At 37.9% G+C, this 22,680-nt stretch overlaps 1 protein-coding gene across 1 annotated transcript in view; it reads right to left on the bottom strand.

Annotated features, from left to right (window-relative positions):
- Positions 1–22,680, bottom strand: part of MALRD1 (MAM and LDL receptor class A domain containing 1) — a 3,217,568-nt gene that overhangs the window by 2,509,904 nt on the left and 684,984 nt on the right. Inside the window, exon 8 of the mRNA XM_044065510.1 lies at positions 15,360–15,539. Coding sequence (XP_043921445.1) covers positions 15,360–15,539 — 180 coding nt within the window. The remainder of the gene's footprint in view (positions 1–15,359; positions 15,540–22,680) is intronic.

The following is a 22,680-nucleotide window of genomic DNA, read 5'->3' as shown; positions in this document are numbered from 1 at the left end:
GCCATAAATTGCAGACATGGAAAAGAAGCAAGCAACAGCAGGTGCTTGTATACAAGTCAACAAAGTTCTTAAAGAAAAAGAAACATCCTTAAAGAAGAACTGTAATTTTTTTTTCCACCTTTTAATGCCTGAATAGGTTGCCTAGTACTGGACCTAGCTCTGCCATGAACCTCCGGTGTCATTCATTCAGTGGTGCACACATTCATCTCTTTACAGCTGCACATTATGTAAGTTGCATTTACAGTTCAGACAGTTTCATCTCAACAAATGCATGCAACAAGTCCCTGCTAACAATAGTAATGTAATATAATTATTACACTTACAGCTAGGGTGACCCTTTTCATAATTCCTTCCAACCGATGCATTTACCATTGCTTTTTTACCATAAAGCTTCTATATCTCTAGCTACCAGTTTGCCATTATACACACATCACAGCATCTCATTAAATGCAATAAAATGGCACTGACAGATTAAAAACTGACACGTAATCCAGACTTAAAAAAAGAAATCCAGAAAAAAAGTCCATCCTTACAGAGACGACTAGAGTGAAGGAAGGAAGAAATTCAGAAATGCACATTACATTTGTAAAATATATCACTTCAGTACAACAATTATTTGGAACTTTGCTCACCACTATATGCAGCTGTTCATTATTCAGCTAGTTTAAATCACCAGTTGTGATCACATCATTTAAAACACATAAACTGCTCCTGCAACAATGGATGATCACTTCTTTGTTTCTGAAACTCATACCTTCCAAGCAACAACTTTTTTCCTTCAAATTACTAAAACAATGTGCCTGCCATCTCTGGCGTCTCTACACCAAACTACTTGCTTTCCTCATTATTCAGAAGGGCTTACCACTCTTACCCCCATCATACACCATCACCTTGTCTCCACCCCATGCTCCTCAAATCTTGTCTTCCACAAGTTTTGCCTCACCTTTCCTCATATCCATTGTACTAGCACATACAGCTACATTTAAATGGCTACAGCATATCTCCAGCTCCTCCTCCATATTTATCATTATGACCCTATGATTTTCCAACAATTCTTCATTTATCTTCCTTTTACGTCTCAGTTTATGTCCTAATGCTGTAGAGTAGTCATCAGAAGCATCATGTTTTTAAATTTGGAGCTTATGGCATGTTATTCATTCTTCATAAAGAATACAAATGTCCCTACTACTGATACATAAACAACATCAGTAAACATCATAAAAAAATTATGGACTAGCCACACATCAGTAAACATCATAAGCAAATCATGGACTAGCCACAAACATGCTTTTCGATATCATTTTTTTCTTTTCTATTACCATCATACTCCCCCTTTTAGATATTTTTTTCTTTCCTTTATGTCATATACCAGCATTCATTTTCTGCATTTCAACAACTGTGCTCTTTGTGTTACAGATGTAATGTTGGTTCTGGTGGTTCCTTTCCCATGGATTCTGCTGTGAATGGAATGTGCCTGAGTGTACTGTTTGGAGAAATTTTACACATGACTAAATAAAATCTGTATGTTCTTTGTTCACTGCAAAAAGCATAATTATGTAGTGTTAGCTCATTGAGAAACAAACTGATAAGGGGTGGGATAAACTGTCATGCCCCTTATAATAATGCTTTAAAATCAATTGAATGAAAAGTACACATAGTTTAGTACAATACAGTGCAGTGCAGTTTTAAAGGCCTGTGTCTCATGTAAACTGCCTGCACCTGTGGCATACAGAGATAAAACCCTGACTTTGGCCCAGGTGACATGAGTTCAAAGCGTCTTAGGTACTTGCTGGTGCAATCAAAGAGGATGGGCACATCTTTCCTAGGGGATGGAGAAATATATTGCAGGGGGAAACCTCTCATGGTTCAGTTTCTTGGCTTACACTGGGGAAATGACCACATACTGCCGCCTAAGGTGTGGATGTGGTATCCTGCTGACATCAGCCTCTTCCATAAGTGAGAGGTGGTTCTAGGCTGACTCCCATTGCATATCCCAAACTCTGCATGCACAGGGGTGTGTAAAACAGGTAAAATACTCCTTCATACGCTGTATAATTTTGCCCCAGGATGTCCTTATCTCCATGCCAGCCATGAACAAATTTGGAGGAAGTTTGGAGAAGGCTAAGAGTTCAGAAGAACCTGTAATCTTGGAGATGAATTCAGAGCAAGTATTGTCCAACTGTAAAAGAGACAAAAATAGCTGCAAGATTATAATAAAATGTCATTAAATAAAACAAAGTTAAAGATTGTTTGCTTTGTATCTAAAATTAATTCTTATTTTAAATGTCAGGTCTTTACAGGGATACTATTCTAATTATATGGGGTTCCTTCTAAATTATGAGAATAAATGAAGATTCTAAGTACACAATAAAGTTAATGTGCATCATTAGAACCAGTAAAGAAAAAAATTAATGCTTTTCTTAGTTAATTATCTGCTCCAGAATGCATGTTTTCAGGTATTTGTAGTACAATTTTTATTTGGTTGAAGTTACAAAATTTTCAATATGATTTTCTGAGATATTTGGAAAAGAACTGTCAAGTATGGCTTAAGTCACAGAAAGTAAAGAAAGTAGAGTTGACTAAGTCAACATGCCATATCGGTAGATGTCTGACTGCGTAACTGTTGCACTAGCCTAAGCTATATCAGGCATATCTGGCCAAGGACTGGACATCCTGGTAACATCCAAAGCTTCAGGGCACCTTCCATACACACATATGTATCAAGAAACGTGACAGCATGCTGGTATAAAAGTAGACATATGAAAACTCAGACCTTTCTTGCCACTTGGAAAAGGGAGACTAGAGCCCAAGATGCCAGGTTATGTCTTAGAAGAAAGGGGAAAAGACGGATTAGTGGGAACTCTGCCCTAACAGATATACAAGGTAGAAAAATAAAGTTTAATAAGAAAAAGAAAATGTACCAAGAAGACTAGAAGGGGGTATGCTGGAGGGTGCTACTACTGCAGTATTGATCTATTTAAACCTCTAGTGTTATGGTAAATTTACTTCAAAACTGCACTATGTTTGTAATTAGATCAATGCTGCAGTAGCTTAACATAGTCCTAGCAAAACTTGCTCTTGATCTAGAGAAGATAGTTTTATAATGCTTAGTGAATGCATGTACAGACGACATAATTGCTACCTCTAGAATACTTCTACAGTTCATCCATTTCCATAAGGTTCTAGAAATAGCCATAGCCCTAACTGGCTTTGAACTTGGTGAGAAGGGTCTTTCCATTATAAAAGCAGTTTCAGAAAAAATTTGCCTTTACCCAATATTCTTCAAAGAAAGTTTATTCAGATTAGGGCTTTTGTCTCCCAGACTTATTCAGATCCACAAAGTGTATTAAAATGTAGTTAAGGCTTGCTTGTATGCATAGGTTTCTATAAAGGGAAGGGAAGGAGCATGTGGTTTGACTGGACATTGTTAAGCTTATTTCTGATTAGTTTTTGTTCATTTCCATCTCTAGGAATATATAAAAAGAAAGATCTGACACCTATACACACAGTCAGGCCCCATAAAGGTGGGCCCCCAAAAATCTTTGTAGTGAAATATTCTGATGCCAGTAAATGAGTAATTATACTTATACAACAGCTGGTACCACCTAAAGTCTCATAAAAGTAAGCTCTATCCATCCTCTGACCAAGAGAAGGGACTGTATTCTAACAAGGTCACATGCAAAAGATTTTATCCCACTCATATTTACCTGCCCCATAAATGCAAGCTTCACAGTAGTCAGTACTCCATGAGACTGATATGTTATTTTTATTTATTTGTTGCATCATTTGAAATGAGTATGTTAAAAACCTGATGTGCTTTAAAGAAAAAAATAAACTATGCCTCACCAAGAACCACTAAGCAGTTAAAACTATGTAGCACTCAACTGTTTTCTAATAGAACAGGTGTAATATATGTCACAGGGACACCAACTGACAAGAGTCTACAATAAACCTATATAATACTGTATATTACAAATTGTCTCCTCTCCAGAAGACTGGGGGGGGGGGTGAGAGTGGCACTTAGTGATCTAAAAAGGGCAACTTTTTTAACTATTTACTACCTCAACATAAGTTCACCATTCTGTTTAGATACCTGTACTGAGTATATCTGATGCCATTTGACTTGCTGATGTTTAGTAAATACATCAGTATTCGATTGTTGGACATTGTGTATGCAGGCACAGGTCACCTCTTAGCACTCTGTAGGATACAGAGTATAGTGATAAGGCTTTGAAGTGGTCCATGCAAGACCTATTGTTTAGGACTTGTATCCTTTTAGTAAGGTTTCTCTGGAGCATTCCAGTTGTTGCATGGGTCTGAACAGATACATGCCAAAGTGGGCATTATACAAAGTGACTGACCTAATGAGGGCTTCATAAAGGGGAACAATTACGTTTCTAGATTTAGTCACAATAAATTTGTTCATAAACTGTGCAATATAGAACAACTTTCTTATGACATTGGGCAGATGTTGGTCAAAATTTAGGTCACTGTCCACACAAGTTCCCAAATGCCAAACAACTGGGCCAGTCTTAGGGGGATATTGTCAATTTGGTAGTCCCCTGGGGTAGATGACTTCCCAAAGGATATGATAATGTATTTTTTTGAGTTTAGTTTCAATGCATGATTCTGGCATCAGTTATTTTATTTATTTATTTGACATTTGTTAACCAGGATAGTCTGACTGAGCCAAAGTCCTTTTTCAGCAGAGGTTCTGGGAGAAAAGCTCCACAGTAAAACAATTAATTGAACCAGAAGGTACCATACAAGACTACATAAAGACTATATGAAGGAGAAATCAAGTAAAGCACAATAATATACGATACAGTTTGGGACAAACTCTCCTGCATGATGGTTAAGTCATTTGGGGATTCAATAACTGCTCCTAGCTTACAATCATCTTAGGCTTAATTAGCCAAAGCCCTTTGGTATTTGCTTTTACTTCCATGAAGTTTATGCCAAACAAGAAAGGTCTCAGCACCAAATCCTGGGGGACTCCATTGGTGACTGGTCTCTTTCTAGAAGTAGCTTTTCCTATTTTGATCTTCTGCATCCTGTAAGCCATTTGGCAGTCCAGCTTTTCTACTACACCTAAATAGGGGATCATGTCAAAAGGCTTGTCCAGGTCAAGGTAATGTAGTGTGAACTGTTTTACCTTCATCTACTGCTTTGGTGGCAAGAGTAAAGCTTAAAATGTGCCCATGATTTTAATCCTTTCATATTCTTTCCCCTGGTTCTTGCACTAAGAGGTTAAGAGATCAGAGCATAAGTTTGAGTGCCCCTGATTTTGTGTCATATTTTTGGTCTGTTCCTCATACGATTTGTGGTTTTCTGGCAAATTTGTGAGGATTGCAAAACTTAAATAACGATGGCCAGTTGAGTTTCAGACTTCTATACTTCATATCCTTCGGAAAATGCATGCTAATGCAAAACCTGTTATTCTAGCAACTAAGCGTATAAGAACAATATTATATTTAAAATCTGTATCTGATTCTGGACGTTTTATCTTTTCCCCAGCCCATTACATTTCATTTTTGGCTTTATCCCTTGAGCTATGAGATTTTGATTTATAAATAAGAACTGTGACAAAAGTTGTTTACCACTTTCAAGCTCAAACTGCTGCATTTCATATTATAAAAATCACACAGTAGTTTTATTGTGATTTTAAATAAATTAAAGTTTCTTAAATGCTTTTAAAAATCTAACAACATGAGGGCCAACTTGCAATAATGAAAAAAAAGGAAGGAAGAAACTGTATTAACCTCTTCTGAAAACACAGTAACAGCAGGGTCAAAGTTATTCAGGTTTCTTGACTGCATTGTGTTATTTTATCATAACCATCATCACTGTTATTTCTACTGTTTTTACTTCATAAATGACTGCTCGGATTGTACCTGGGTGGGCTGCTGCCACTTCAATTAAGGTCCACAATCCACAGAACTGCACTGGCATGTTCAACAATATGACTGTTACTAATTAACAATAAATAACAGTGAAAACCATAAACTATTGGAAATTGCAAACAATGAAGTGTCAGTTGTAAAATAATAAGTGTTTTTGTTTCTTTATTGCTAAACACAGAACACAAGCACTTATTTTTTTACAACTGACACTTTGTTTTTTCATTCCAACTTCTGATAGTATGTAGCAAATAGCAATGCAAAATACCAGAGCCGGATCATGGTCAAACTGGGGCCCTAGGCAATGTAATAGATCTGGGCCCCATCCAAGAACAGCCCCTCCTGCAGCAACCCCCTATACCCCTCGCAGCAACCCCTTCACCAGCCATTCCAGTGTTCTATTACTTGGCTATTTCTCCCCAGTTACTATAAACACTCTTCAAACCTGTCAGTGTGCATACTGTTTTCTTATTTACTTCTACAATGATTACAGATATTGAAATAAAATAGCACAACAGACACTGATAGCCATTTGCTAAACAAACAATACAGTCTCACAATGAAAACAGACTTAGCTTGATCAATGAACTTCTCTGTCCTTGACAATGGCTTGAAAACCCACATTCAAATTAAATGGCGTCTGGCCAGTGGAGAATTAAGTTTACCTTTGGGCTGTTTTCAAACTATAGGCTCCTTGCACACATTTTTGGGGGCATACATACATGTATATTTTCTTTGATACACCTTCCTGACTGCATAAAATTATATTCTTTGTATAATACAGCACCACTTGTTAAAATATGTTTTACATTTTGAGTTTTGAACATTCTTCCAGTAAGCAATGAAATAAAATGTATGAACTAATAGCAACAAAACTACCCATTTAGAAAATTTCAACCATAAAAGGACACTCAAAGTTCTGTCATTATAATCCACCAATATAACTAAGCAAAATCTCTGCAGAAGTAAAAGTCATCTGAATAATTCCATATTAAAGAGCTATGTAACTAATGGAGCGGTTGCTATAGGCAAACAACTTTACATTTCAATGTTTCATTTACAAATTCAATGCCTGCTGCCCTTGTAGAATTAATTGCCTATGTTACATTTAAAAAAAATGGTAAGCTGGTAATATTACACTAGGGAATGACTGACAAACTGACACCAGGTTCATAGTTACTAGGCATCTCATGCAAACTAGCAAGAACTCAAGAGTGTAGAACCCCTATCCCCCCTTAAAATTCACCAAATAATCATCAATTGAAAGGGCATTGCAATATCAGCACTCCATCCACATGATGTTGGAGTAGAATCCACAGCCTTCTGCACTAAAGGTAATTATGCTACTAATACAGCTTTCAAATTCTACAGCACAAACAAGTACTACAATTTGATAAACAAAACAGTTAGTTGCACATTGGAAAACAGACTTAGCTTGAGCAACAGTAAACTTATCTTCCCTTGAAACTCACAATTCCATGAAAATGGAGTCCCTATTAAATTATAGAAAATACTTCAGCGAATGTAGTGCGATCTCGGAGTTGCCATATATAATTAGAGGGATGTGGCCCCCCCCCCACAAGAGCAGAAATCAATGAATGGCATTTTTGATGAAATGCCTTTCATTCACGGGAGCTTTCGATAATTTAATATACACCCATGAAAATGAACTGAAACTCATAATCTCTTGAAAATGCACTGAAACTCAAACTCACAATTCCATCAGCAGTCTGGTAGTTGGTGTAGAGGATTCAGGCTCTTGTCTACTGTAACCAAGTTACAGGGTCAAGCCTGATTAAGTTACTTGACTAACCTGCCCCCCAACTAGGGTATTACATACCATACCTCTCAACCTCTTAGCACAAAAATAAGGACAGATTTTAAATATTGCTCTTATAGACTTAGAAAGTTGCCAGAATAACATTTGTCTTAATATGCATTTTCTGAAGGAAATGGAGTCTGAAACTTAAATGTATAACATTATTTAGTTATTTCAGTCCTCAGTGATTTGCCAGAAAACCACACATTTTGAGGAATAGGGAATAGGCCAAAAATATGAGGCAGAATAAGGACATTCTTTAAAAATCTGGACAGTAGAGAGGTATGCAATTCCTCTTAGTTAGTGCAAGAAATCTGGACAAAGCCTTAAATAATGGGGATACAATAGTCCAAAATATGGACAGATTTTAAATATTGTTCTTTTTATATTAGGAAGTTGCTAGAATAACAGAATTTGTGTTAGCATGCATTTTCTGAAGGATATGACGTCTGAAACATACATATATATATATATATATATATATATATATATATATATATATATATATATATATATATATATATGTCATCATTTAGTGACTTCAGTCCTCCATGATTTGCAAGAAAACCACAAATTTTATAAGAAACAGACCAAAACTATGAGGCTAAATCTGAACAGTTGAGAGATATGTTTTATACACACACACACACACACACACACACACACACACACACACACACACACACACACACACACACACACACACACACACACACACACACACACACACACACACACACACACACACACACACACACACACACACACACACACACACACACACACACACACCTTCTCTCTGCTCTTTCTTAATTTTATCTTGGGCCAAAGTACCTAAAGATTCATATCTAAAGAGGACCATATAATAAACAATCTGTTGCAAAATTCCTCTGAGTGACATTACAAATTGCTTATTTTCAAAACATGCTATCTTAATAATCTGTCATTCGCTGCATGGAGAACAAAGACCTCTGTGATCATGATATGTTATCAAACTGTTTCAGCTGCGGAGTCAATTTAGAGTAAGGCATTTTGTAATGTAGTAACACACACCTTCTCTCTGCTCACACACATACACACAGAGACACACACACACACACACACACACACACACACACACACACACACACACACACACACACACACACACACCTTCTCTCTGCTTTCTCTCTCACATACACACACACACACACACACACACACACACACACACACACACACACACACACACACACACACACACACACACACACACACCCTTCTCTGCCATATAGCAACAAACGGCTAGTTTAAATTCCATACACACACCTACTCATTCATACAATAACACACACTTTATCTCTCATAGGGACAGAATGGCTAATTTAAATTACATACAAACATACACACACACACACACACACTCTTACCTTTTCTCTGCTCTCACACACCCACACACTCATACACACATCTACTTTTTCACACAGTAGCACACACTTTATCTCTCATGTGAATGGCTAGTTTAAATTACATACACACACACACACTTTCTCTCTCATACACATAAGCTTCCAGTTTAACTAATACATATACTCGTACACTCATATACTCACTCACACTTACCACAGAACAGATAATTTAAATTCCACGGGTACGTGCGGACTGAGTTTACGTCCACATTGGACTACATGTGTGTAAAGCACGCATGGTCCTTCTTAAAGCAGAAGACGCCACCACCACAGGGTATTTTTTTTTAATTTATCATTGAAGCCTCTTAAACGTGGGAGGGCCCCTCCCCTCCCCCTATGGTTCCTGTGCCCTTGCATCCAATCTGAACATGCCAAACGTAATCAACTAGAAATAATTTTGAAACTACCTGATTATACCAAATGCTGCTCCCACTTCCTTTATAAAAACCTGTTTACAAATGCCAGCCTTAATTTACTTTTTTATAAACTTTTTGGATCTGATGCAGTATAAAAGATGAAAACAGTAATCTGGAAAAAAAAAAAAAAAAACGTTCTTTGAAGAAAACTGACTAAAGGGGATTTTTTATGAAATTTGTTATAGCTTCTACAGTTTAAGAACTTTTGAAAGGGATCAAAATATTTTTGTATAGAGCTTTTAGTAACAAGCAATGGTTCTTTTTCAACAGAAATTCAGCACCTCTTTCAAGCTAATCCCTTTAGAAACTGTTTTTACCTCTTTTGTACAACCCAAGACCTCTTTTCTGACAGATGTTAAGAAAGTCTCATAATTTAAGAAGCATATGAAGCTGAGAGGATCTACATCCGGAAAATGCTTTACTTCCTGCTTAGTCACTAACTCTATTTCTATTCCTGATCCAGTAACTATCATGTAATAAAAAAAAATCTTTTCCAACACATATGGAAACCAGCTGTGATACCTTATATCAGCTAATACAAAGTTAATGTAATTGGACATTTGCTGAATACCAATGTTAAAAGTCAGGATTACACCAAGGACTATGTAGCATCTTTGTATCAGGTTCTTAGGTTCATAGGCATATAACAGGCTAAGGACCACCAGGACCTTTATAAGCCTAACCAAACAACCCAACCAAATTGTATCCCCCGGTAATAGGTGCATCTTAACTGGGTATGCATGTTTGTTAGGAGGAGGTTGTAAAAATTTATGTGTGTATGTGTTGCAGGGTATGTTAGTTAGGAAATGTTTTCTTCAGGCCTCAGTCTATAAGAGACATGGGGGCCAGCCCAGAAATTCATTTATGATTACCCATCCAATGCTGGTTACAGAATGTTTACTGTCAGCCTCTGTCTGTAAGAGACACAGTGGCAGCCAATGTATGGGGAGGTGAGAATTAAGTAAAAGTCAGATGCTCATACTTTATTGCTTCCAGTCTCCTTAAAGGATGTACCAGCATTTACTATACAGTAGGTAGAGGATGAAAATGTTCATACATTGTGAAATTGGACCTACTAATAATATAGGAGAGGTGTAGAAATTTCCAAAGGAGGTCCATGGAGGTTCCAGAGGCAGAATAGGCATTCAAAACCATGAAGCACTCATCTTCCATACATTTTAATTTTGAGATTGCAGAGACACTCAAAACCTAGCTCATTCTAATCCTTATTGTTGATTGTGGATTAATCAGAAAGAAAATGTGGTATGCCCCATAAACGGACAAATGAGCCCCATATTGTCAACCATTCAATAATTTTAGCAACGGCTCAAAGAGCTAGATGGGTATGGTAAAAAGACTGAAAACAAAAAGTTTCTATTTAGGGACTTGAGGTACCAACTGAGACCGCCCCACAAAGACACCAAATGAAATATTCTCCCTTCAAGAGCAGACACAAAGGTAAGTTATCCTATTGTGGATGGAAAAGAAGTAAGCAAGCTGGAAAGCTCTGTCATAGTTCCCCCAGTCATGGATGTCAAAGCCCATAAATGAAACTGGCATTACCATCACTACCCTCCTCAACTCTTCCTTCTTCCATCCCAGATAAAATCATCTAGAAATTTCCCTATTTTCCTAAATAGAGACTATGAGGATGGAGAGAAAATGTGTCTGAAAATATAAAACAGCATAGGGGATATAAAAATCTTAATCACAGAAATGTTCCCATTAAGAAGAGATATAATTTCTTTGACAAATGAAAATGAACTCATATACATCTTTCTACATACATATATATATATATATATATATATATATATATATATATATATATATATATATATATATATATAGAGAGAGAGAGAGAGAGAAATAGAAATGTATATATATATATATATATATATATATATATATATATATATATATATATATAAATGGGCCTTCTTTGACCGATTAAAAGCTCAGTTGTACGAATTGCAAGTAAGTGACTCCAGTTCAGCAAAAATGCCCTTTTGCAAAAACCACATCACTGAAGAGCATTTGCAGCTTCTCGGGAGAGGAGCCTTTAATGTGTATATGACTTGTTGTTACAGATTGCAGAGCAGTGAGGATAAGGGAATATTCCCTTTTCTCCACTATAGTGCGATCTCAGTGTTAGTATATATAAGTAGCGGGGGTGTGGGAGGCTGCCCATCCACATGAGAGGTGCAGTGGGGCTTGCTCCCCTGCATAATTGTGTTTGATATGGTTTTCAGGAAAATACATTTTTGCGTAAATGCACTTTCCCTGAACTGGACCCGCTTACTTGCAATTTGTACAACTGAGCTTTCGATGGGTCAAGGTAGACTCATATATGTATGTATATATATATATATATATATATATATATATATATATATAAATATATATATATATATATATATATATATATATATATATATATATATATATATATATATATATATGTATTTATATATATAAATATATATATATATATATATGGGTCCACTACTAAATCTTGAATTATGGAATCTCAAGACTCTGAAACCCAAAGACCAGAATCTCGAGATTCCGTAATATCGAAATTAAAAAAAAAACAAAAAAAGAAAAAGAACAAAATAACATTTAGAAGGTATATGCAGGGGGGGGCAAGCCCCCCTGCACCCTCCCACACCCCCTGCACTTACATATACCAACTCCGAGATCACATTACAGTGGCGTGAACAGTAAAATTTCTGTTCTGCTTTGCATGGCACTATTTTGTCGTTAACTCCACTGTGGTGCGATCTCGGAGTTGGTATATTTATGTTGCAGTGGGTGTGGGGGGTGTAGGGGGGCTTGCCCTCCTGCATATGCTTTAAAAAAATTTTTTTTTTCATTTCGATATTACGGAATCTCAAGATTCTGGTCTTTGGGCTTCAGAGTCTCAAGATTCCGTAATTCAAGATTTAGTAGTGAACCCATATATATATATATATATATATATATATATATATATATATATATATTTGTATGTATAAATATATATCATCCCACACATCCAAAAGGTTGAGTTTCATTATTTGCGAAATCTCTGTTTGAAGTTTAAGAACCAGATTGTGAGGTTGAAGCCTAGTCCACTGAAACATAAGGGATATTGCTCTAAGGGACAGCATTTTACCAGCTGAATTCACAGGAAATACTTCCATCTCTGACATATTAACTCACACTGATGCTATATCCTCAAATTCACCAATGATGTACAAATTTAACCGAGATCATAAAGTGTTGAGAAACATTCTGTCATAGGTGAACATGAGAACTTTATCTTCAGGGAAAAGAATCCCATTGACATCTGTACCTATTTTGAATGACTGCTAGTACCCAAGGATCTGTAGTACCATGGTGCCACAGAGGGGGCTCTTTGAAAGGTACAGACGACTGCCAAATTGGAAAGGGAATGGGAAGGTGGGGGGTAGCAGAGTAAGTAATTGTTCTTTGACTAAGCCTGGGCATCAGGTGCTCATCCCTTCATCTTGGAACTGATATGTCTGTTTGAAATTTTTTTCTGAAAAGGATCTGGATGGGAGGGGAAATTAATGTTATATTCTGATATAAGAGATTGAAAAATGTGCTTTATGCCTTGAATCAGTTCACCCCATTTATCAGATCTCTTCAGAAGATCTGCAGATGAAGTGGTGAGCAAAACTTCATTTCCCAGAATCTTAGATTTCACATCTTCAGGATGATATTGTGTGCATTACCATGGAAACCTGTAGACGTCTGATCCAGTTACTGTGGCCTAAGACACTTTTATCAGCAGCATCATAAGAACATCACAAGGGGTGTTAAGCACTTGAGTGACAGAAGAAAACAAATGAAGTAAAGAAGGTTTAGCCTTTTCTCTGTCAAGAAAAGATTCTAAAATTAATATAAACATATGAGCCTGAGAAATGACTGTTCTAAATGCTAAAGTTGAATGGGTGTATTGAATGGCTGTAATCCTTTTTCTTAAATTTATGAAATGCTCAGCTGTCCTTGTCAGAGGGATCTGGAAAAGAAGCAACCAAGTGCTTAGACCATGTAGTTTTTAGATAAAGAAATTACTGAAGGAGCAGCACTGGGGTTGTGTAAAAGGTACTTATGAGATCGAAGAGCCTTATGCAGTTTTCTCATTTCCTCAGAGCAGTAGTTTGGCTATCAGAGGAAGTACTGGCTGCACTAAACGCATCCTCAAGAGCTGCAATAACTGGTGGAATAGCCTTTGATTTGGAGGTGGGGTCTTTACCTGCAACAAGTCATACTGCATCTGTTGAGATTCAGAGATCTCCTTATTCTCCAGTTTGAAAAGTCCTCTAAAAGGGAATCTGAATAACTATTTTCTTCAGATTCTCATTACCAGTTTTCAGGAAAAGAAATCTGGGAAATATAGTCTAAACTAAGATGTTATTGATCAGAATCTGAATGTGAAACTGAAGAAGAAGGAGCTCTCTTTCTTTTTGAATGTTATTCAGTTGAAGAAACAGGCCAAACAGATTAAAATGCTTTAAATAGCCCTTTATAAAAAGTTCCTTTATAAAAAATAGCCCTTTATAAAAAATTCCTTTTTTGTTTCCTTGAAGTCAGGATAGGAGAAGCAGTGAGGTGTTTCAACTTCTGAGAATTTTTTTCCCTAGAGGTCTGACATGAAAAATTCTGTCCCACTGTCCAGATCTCTCCCCAGCTGCAAGGCACCTCTTTAGTAATAATGACCTGTGGAATGTCTGCATACCCTTCCGAATAACCTAACTACAGTCATCTCTTGTACACACTAGATATACTTATGACCCTTAAGTATGTGCTAGTCTCTCAATCCTTATCTTCCTGACAAACTGGCAAACAGCACCAGAGTGGCCAATAGCAGCCAGTGAATGGTACGAGGGCTCAGATATGGCCACAACAGTGTCATCTGTCCAGGGTTAGGTAAGAGAGGATGTGCAGACAGCTTTGAAGAACCATCTCTATCTGCTGTCTTTATCCTGAATACTGGAGGGGACGACATCCAAGGTACTGGCACTATACTCCATAGCTAGTTGTGTAAAATTTTTAAGCCACTGGTTCTCAACAAAGTGCTTAAGGGAACAAAAATGTCTCCTAAGAATGCTAGAACTGAAACACAAATAGAATATGATCAGGCATTCTCTCCCCCACCTAAACAGAAAAAGACAGGATGTGTGGAAGTCTCTATAAGGTATTTGACATTCATACAAGAACATCCTTATGTCTCAGATATAAGCCAAAAACAAGAATACTTTGCATAGAAAAAAGAAAATCCTCAACGCTGTACATTTTTGCCCAGTTTCTCAACACTTAGCCTATAACCGAACTGCTGAAGTCACAGCTAAGAGTCTTACCGATATCTTCAATGGAAAGAAAGTTCTGAATTTTGGAGCCTTTAAATCTTCTGTTATACTGGCATTCTTTTGGCTCCTCAGATATATGGTCATGTGGAAAGTGTCCTGAAACTTTGAATACTAGCTGGACATCCAGTCATTTGCAGGATATGTTCTTTATAGCTTAGGCTACTGAAGTAGTGAGCTAACGGTGAGCATTTGCATACCAGTTCAGAAAAGATTATCATCCCATTGCAAGCTTTGTGTATGAATGTGTATATTTGTGCATGTCCATGTGTATATGCACTTTTCTGTGTGCTGTACATGTTCATGTGTGTGTTTGTGTGCATATGCACTCATGTGTGCCTGTACCTATGTGTGTGTGGGTGTGTCTTAATTATAGGCATATATAACAAAATGCTACTCACCACAGAAGAATTCATCTGATTTATCTTGGCAGTCATCCCGAAAATCACATTTTTGGTTCACATTAATACATCCTCCACTTGTCCGACAAACAAATTCATTTCCTGTGCAGTTGTGAGGTGGCAGAGTTTCTAGAGTGGATGTCTCTGATGGAGTTGTTGGTATTATAGTTGGAAGTTCTCCTAGAAAACAGAAGTGACATTTTCATTACCCTTATATTTTTCTCTGACTGCATTTTTCTATAGATATAACTCTTTTCAGACACAATGCTTTTCTAGAAATAAGAATGCAAGTTAAAACCTTATCTCTATACACACAGCTCTTTTCAGACATAGTGTATTTCTAGAAATAACAATAAAAATTGAGTCTGTTATATATATGCATAACTAATGGTAGAGGGGCACAATGTGGCTTGGCTGTCAGGGGCACAATGTGGCTTGGCTGTCAGTTTAGCCAAATTTTACAGCTAAAAATTATCATCTGCCACTAGCTGTGAATCCCAATGTCCCATGCCTTTGTCATGACATCTCTTTAGTTGCACCCATTGATTCTGAAAACCAATTTCAAATAATGTCCTGTTTCTTTGTGAAACCTGCCTTTCTACTTAAAGTCTCTATCCTGAGCACTCTGTGTCTATATAAAGCTGATACATTGTCCACACCCCCATCCCTTCTTGTAAACCCAGCACACTCTTCCCATTCAACTTATTCTCTCATGAAAAGGGATCATCTACCCAACCTCTTCTGAAAGTCCAGTCTCCCCCATACCTTTTATTAGCCTTGTTGTTTTCCTTTGTCCCTTCTCAAATGCTACTCTTTTGCTATCTGCATATGGTGTCCAGGAAAATTCCAACACTCCTGATGAGACTTGATGTGTGTCCTGTAGAACAGTACTGTAGCTGTTGCTGCAAGCAATGTCCTCACCTCATTATTCAGCCAAGTGCCCTTTTGCCTTTTCTATAGCTCTTTTTGCTTTGCAACTGATGGTCTAACTGAGCTAATATTGACATTCCTACTTCCTTTTCTTGGCTGTCTATACAGCTGCACCAGTCTCCCAGCTATACTCTTTAAGGGTTTGGTGCACTTTGTATTTCTCTGTGTTAAAATAATGTACCATCCAGCAGGATTAAATGAACACATTAACTGAGTGTTTCTATACTCTGTTATGGTGCCCACATTGGTGTCAACCACAGTCAGGTTGATATTATCTGCAGTGTCCTTCTGATTATAAAATGAATAGCAGGAGCCCCCTTGAGCACTCAGCTTGTCACTCTCTTTTTCCTTATAATATTGTCATTTCTATACAGTGTGACTGCTTTCTTCAAACTATTCTTCTAGCTGTATTAGCATTCTTACCATGATATCTAGGCCTTGATAGCTTAGTTAGCAGTTCTTTTCAGGTTTGTACATGACTGACTTACAGAAGACATGGTAGACTGCATCCATCTACTGAGGGTCCTTTTTTGAGTTATAAAAGCCCTAATTAGCTATGCCATCTGCTAGCTAGGAGTCAGTTGAATTTTAGGTGCATAGCCTTTTACTGTTTGTGCTGTATATCTCTTTCACTACTAATAAACTCCAGTTCACCACTGTATAGTTCGTATGGGGGTGGATACACCTTCTTCCCTGCAGAGGGAAATCACTGTAACCTGTTTTGACTCTTCTGGTATCTCTCTCATGGACAAGGACTTATTTAACCTATCGGTTAGAAAGGATTCACTAGCCATGCTAATTTATAAATGATTTGTAGGTTGTTTATTTAGTTCCTGGCTAATATCCTTGATCAGTCATAAGCAGTTGCTTACTCTTGCCAGTCATTCAATCCAGCCACTCATGCCTTGTTCCTGTCACCTCAAACTCATGTCTGTTTAGATATTTATGTGTTTCCCTTTTGAAGTCTAAGGCAAAAATGCACAAGCATATACATGTGAATGTGTGTGTGTGTGTGTGTGTGTGTGTGTGTGTGTGTGTGTGTGTGTGTGTGTGTGTGTGTGTATCCATATGCATATAACTTCTAAACATCGAACATCAAATGTTCAAAACCAAATACATAAAAAAAAATTTTTTTTCAAGGGGGCACCCCCATACCTCTTTGTAAGTAGGTATGTAGAAAAACAGATAGACTGATCAACTCTGACAACACACTACAGTGGGGAAAGAGCAAATTTCTCCAATCCCACTGTACCTCAAACTTGATCAAAAACTCAGACACAGCAGATTTCCGATTAGTTTTACCAGCTTTTTACCATGTAATGTAATAAATACAGAGAAGACACTTACAGTGTATATAAAAAGTGTACACACCCCTGTTAAAATGCCAGATTTTTGTGATATAAAAAATGAGCCTACAGTAAATCATTTCAAAACTTTTCCCACCTTTAATGTGACCTATCACCTGTACAATTCAATTGAAATACAAACAAATCTGTTAGTGGAAAAAATATAAAAAATAAACGTACAATAAGCTGGTTGCATAAGTGTGCACACCTTTAAACTAATACTTTGTTGAAGCACCTTGTCTGACAGTTCTTCCCATTTACTTTCATCCATCTGTACTACCCCTGCCTTACGATATTTTTTGAATCCTTATCAGAATTCATCAGTATCATCATCATCAGCCCTCTTTTTTATCTTTTTTTACATGGGGTCAGGGTGTTGCATCAACTGTTGCCATCTCTCTGTCCATCTCTGGCTCAGTTTAGCGTCACTGTCCTACCTTCTTTGACAGTCATGCCTGACTGTTGCAGGTGTTTCTTACATAATCCAATATTTCTCTGCTGAATACCCTCATTTTTTCTTCATGCCTTCCTGCCTGCCCCAAGTCTTCTTCACCAGATTGTCATCTGCTTTTCCACAAATGTGCCTGAACCACCACTATCTGTTCTCATTGACCTTCTCTGTCATTGGAGCTACCTCTCTAACTGGAGCTTTGCTGTTGTCCTCACTTTTTCATTTGTTCCAAATTATGCACTCTACCACCCATCTCAGGACTTCATCTCCATCACCTCCAGCATTCTCACCTGCTCTGCCTTTGCCGCCAAGATTTCTGTGTCATACAGCAGTACTGATTGCACCACTGTTTTGTGCATCTTACCTTTCAGCTGATTTGGCATTCTTCTGTCATATACCACCCCTGGCACTCTGTGACAGCTGGCTGCAGCACCCCACCCAATTTCTAGCTTCAACCTCCTCATACAGACCCCCCCCCCACCAACCACTCCTCCCAAATGCTACTGTCCCTTCTATCTCAGTTCTTAGCTTCTTCTTATTTCTACCATTTTCTGCCATCACACTGTTTATCTGTTCTCAGTTTCATCCCATTTGTCTTTAGTTTTGTATTCCATTCCCATATCCTTTTCTGAAGTCCTTGCTCAGAGTCTACCTGAAATGCCACAGCATCTGCATACAGCAAGTTTATTGAGCTGTTATCCCTGTGGAACTGTGTAGTCCATCACCAGCAGCAGACTCAGAGCTTAACCCAGATTTACATCAACTCCCACGGGGAACTCCTCTACAAGAGCTAACACTGTTCATACTTGAATCATTAGGTCCTTGTACATAGCCTGAACTAATTCGACCAACGATTCTGGAATTTTGAATTACCACAGGACTGCTCAAATCACTTTGTTTGGGCCTTGTCATATGCTTTCTCCAAGTCTAGAAATGCCCATTTGGACTGTTTCCTCATCTCAAGCTTCTTCTCGATTATCTGTCTCACTTCAAAGAGTGGGGGTCAGTTGTGCTGCATCCTGAACTGACTCCAAGCCATTGTTTTCTCATCTTATGCTTTTGCCTACTCTGAGTATTCATTTATCAATCCCACCCCGAGAAACTTCATGTAGTGTGACTGTTGTGGATGTTCCATTTGTTCTTGTACACAGGCACTAGTATGCTTATTCTCTAGTCATGTGAATAAGCCTTTCTCTCCATCCTGCTATGAGTACCCTCAGGAGCCATGTCTCCTCTATCCCACCAACCATCCTGATCATCTCTGCTGTGACCTCATCTGGGCCTGCTGATTTCCTTGATTTAATTGTTTTTATTGTAGTTTTTACTTCTTCTAGGGTGGGCTCTTCCTTTTATTCCATCATAGGCTGTGTCTTGAGCACAACAGCCTCTGTGGGGTTATCTTCATTCAGAAGCTGCTGTAATTACTCATTCTGTCTGCCTTTGATGTCCTGTGGACAGTTGAGTAGCTCGTTGCTGACATCTCTTATGAAGAGATATTAATTATTTGCTTTATCTTTCTGTCTGTACCTTACACCCTGATAAAGTTTCTTTGTGCTATCTACTGAGTCAATTTCCTGAAGCTGATTCAGTTCATATGATGCCTTTTCTTTGCTATTGCAATGTTCTCCCTTAGCCTCTTTGTTAGCCATCCTTAGCCATCCAGAATTCTTTCTTAGCCTGCTACATCTTTTCTATCTCCTGCTTTTTCCTGCACTCCTTCTTTCTTTCTTTTGGTGACTTCCTAGACTTCTGCATTCCACCACTAGCTTTCCTTGTGTACCTTGCTGCCATACCAGGTTCATTCAGCCTAGATTCTGTTGGCCTTAGAGCTTTCTCTGACCACTGTTTGTAGCTGAGTATGCCAACCAGAGGTTTATGCTGTGGTTCTACTGTTTCACTGAAAATGACTTTGCAATCATTGATTCTACCCCAGTGCCCTTTCCTTACTAAGAGGGATTCTACCTAAGTTGCTTGCTGAGCACTGTTGAATTTGATTTTTGGATTGCCTCTCTTGCTGAATCATGTGTTGGTCACCATCAAACCATTTGCCAGACAAAAATCCAGAATGGCCTCTCCTTCTTTATTCCTGTTGCCCCAACAATGTGGACCCGGGCAATCATCATATTCTGTTCTGTATGTGCATTAAGATCACTCATTGTCAGCACTATTTTATTTTGTCCTGCTTTACTAGTAGGGCCTACAATGCTGTTTGAATGCAATATCCTAACCCTGCTGTGGAGCATAGACTTATATTATGAATACTGCCCTATCCATACACAGAGTCCAGATTGCTATGAGTCTGTCACTAATTCTGATGACATCCCACACTGTCTTTTGAAGCTTCTCCTTCATCACAATTCCTAACACCATTTCTAGTCTGTCCTCCTCCTGAGTAGTAGGCTCTGGATCCCAAGCCAAGTAGCTTTCCTGCACTGTCCTTTCATCTTGTTTCCTGGAGACATAGGATGTCCAGCTTCCTCCTTACCATCATGTCATCCAAGCTCCATCCTGTCAGTGAACCTACACTGAGTGCAGCTATCCTTAGTTCATGCTTGGCAGGTTGGTTTTACATCCAGTTTTCACTCAGCAGAGTTATCACAGGTAACCTAATCCAGGCAACTGGAGAGTAGCTGGCCAGTAGCTTATTGACCCAGAGCTGCTGGGCTTTACGGTGGACAAAAACTGGACAACAGGGGTAAATACACTCCTCTTACCATTAGCATGGGTCCCTTATCCTTATCTGGATTGCCTTTCATTTTCTTGCAGATCCTCATATATTGAGCTTGCTCATTATTTTTTTATATTGGTCCACATTTACTATAGCACAAATTTCTTTTAAATAGTATAAGTGCTACCTACATGCCTAAGCTGCTTAAATGCATAATAATAAGAAATAATAATAAAGACACTGAGGAAACTCAGAGCTATAATATATAACATTAAGTATCCTGTTTTTTTGTTTATTTTGTTCTTTATTTCTTTGTTATTTATAGCACTTTGTGTACTGTGTATTTTTCTAGCTAGTTTCACTGTGTGTGAGGTATTAACTGGAAATTGTTCACTATTATTAAGCATGTGTTGGGTTGTTTGTTTCTGATAACTTGTTACAGTTAAACTCTTTTTTCTAAAGGCTCCTTTAGCTGTTTAAAACTTTCATTTAAAGGCTCACTGCTGCTTTTCAGCTGTGAGAAACATTTCTGCAGTTTTTTTCCCACCCTCTCTCCCTGTTGGTATAGTGTTTTTATAGTTGGTGTTTTTGCAGTTGCCTGCCCCTAGTGTAAATTTGATCTGGGACCCTCCTCCCAGTCTAGTGTCATTACCTCATTCTACCCAGTACAGGGAGAACATTTGAGAAGGCCAATCAGCTTAGATTCTGCTACTCCTTTCTCTCTTTCCACTTATTTTTTTTATCTGCTTTTACTGTATTTGTGTTTCTTCCTACTTTATTTTGCTTTTGCGTCATATTAAAAGTACTCAATTGCATTTATTACTGCTTGGTGTAACTCATTCTAAGCCTTTTAGTTTAAGCACTTGGGCTTCAGACCAGTTGTTTTACATTAAGAAGGTTTGTGGTCTGCACTGTAGTGGCAGAACAGGTAGCTTACATCTTTCTAAGTTGGGAACTGCTGATTGAGGGCTCAGTGTCTGTTATTCTAAAAGTGTATTAATTCTGGTTTAAGCACTTGGGCTTCAGGCCAGTTATTTTACATTAAGAGGGTTCATGGTCTGCATTCTTGTGGGAGGAGAGGCTGGACTCTGCCCTTCTGAGCTGGGAATTTCTGGTTAAAGGCTTATAGTGCCTGCATATTTGAACTGCTTCTTACTGAAATTGGTACACCTTGTTTGCTGTAGCATAGACTAGATCCAGGCCTGCTGAATCTAGCTTTGTTTGTATAACTTGAGCACTAAGCCAGGCATTCTGTAAAGTATTCAATTGTATTTATTACTGCTTGTTAGTAACTTGATTAAAGTGTAGCTATCATTCTAAGTCTTTTGGATTAAGCACTTGGACTTTAGACCAGTTGTTTTACATTAGGAAGGTTTGTGGCCTGCACTGTGGTGGCAGGACAGGTAGCTTACATCCTTCTAAGTTGGGAACTGCTGATTGAGGGCTCAGTGTCTGTTATTCTAAAAGTGTATTAGTTCTGGTTTAAGCACTTGGGCTTCAGGCCAGTTATTTTACTTTAAGAATGTGCGTGGTCTATACTCTTGTGGGAGGACAGGCTGGACTCTGCCCTTCTGAGCTGGGAATTTCTGGTTAAAGGCTTATAGTGCCTGCATATTTGAACTGTTTCTTACTGAAATTGGTACACCTTGTTTGCTGTAGCATAGACTAGATCCAGGCCTGCTGAATCTAGCTTTGTTTGTATGCTTGTTGTTTGTTTGCTTGTTATTTCCCTGAAATGCTAATTCCACCTAAAACGTGGCTTTTCCGCACTTCTGTGGATTCCTAGTGATATCTGCATTGCTTACTTTACTTATTTCCTTGTTTCACCTTGAAAGAAAGTTACTGTTTGTCATTTTTGCAATTAAGTTACCTGTAACACATTGCATTTAAATTACCTGTCACTTGCTCACTAAGTCAGCACTAAAA

Source organism: Protopterus annectens, chromosome 3.part0, assembly GCF_019279795.1.
Source record: "Protopterus annectens isolate FY-2018-M chromosome 3.part0, PAN1.0, whole genome shotgun sequence".
Classification (NCBI taxonomy): Eukaryota; Metazoa; Chordata; order Ceratodontiformes; family Protopteridae; genus Protopterus; species Protopterus annectens.
The sequence above is the reverse complement of the archived record's forward strand: the minus strand, read 5'-3'. Positions and strand labels throughout refer to the sequence as shown.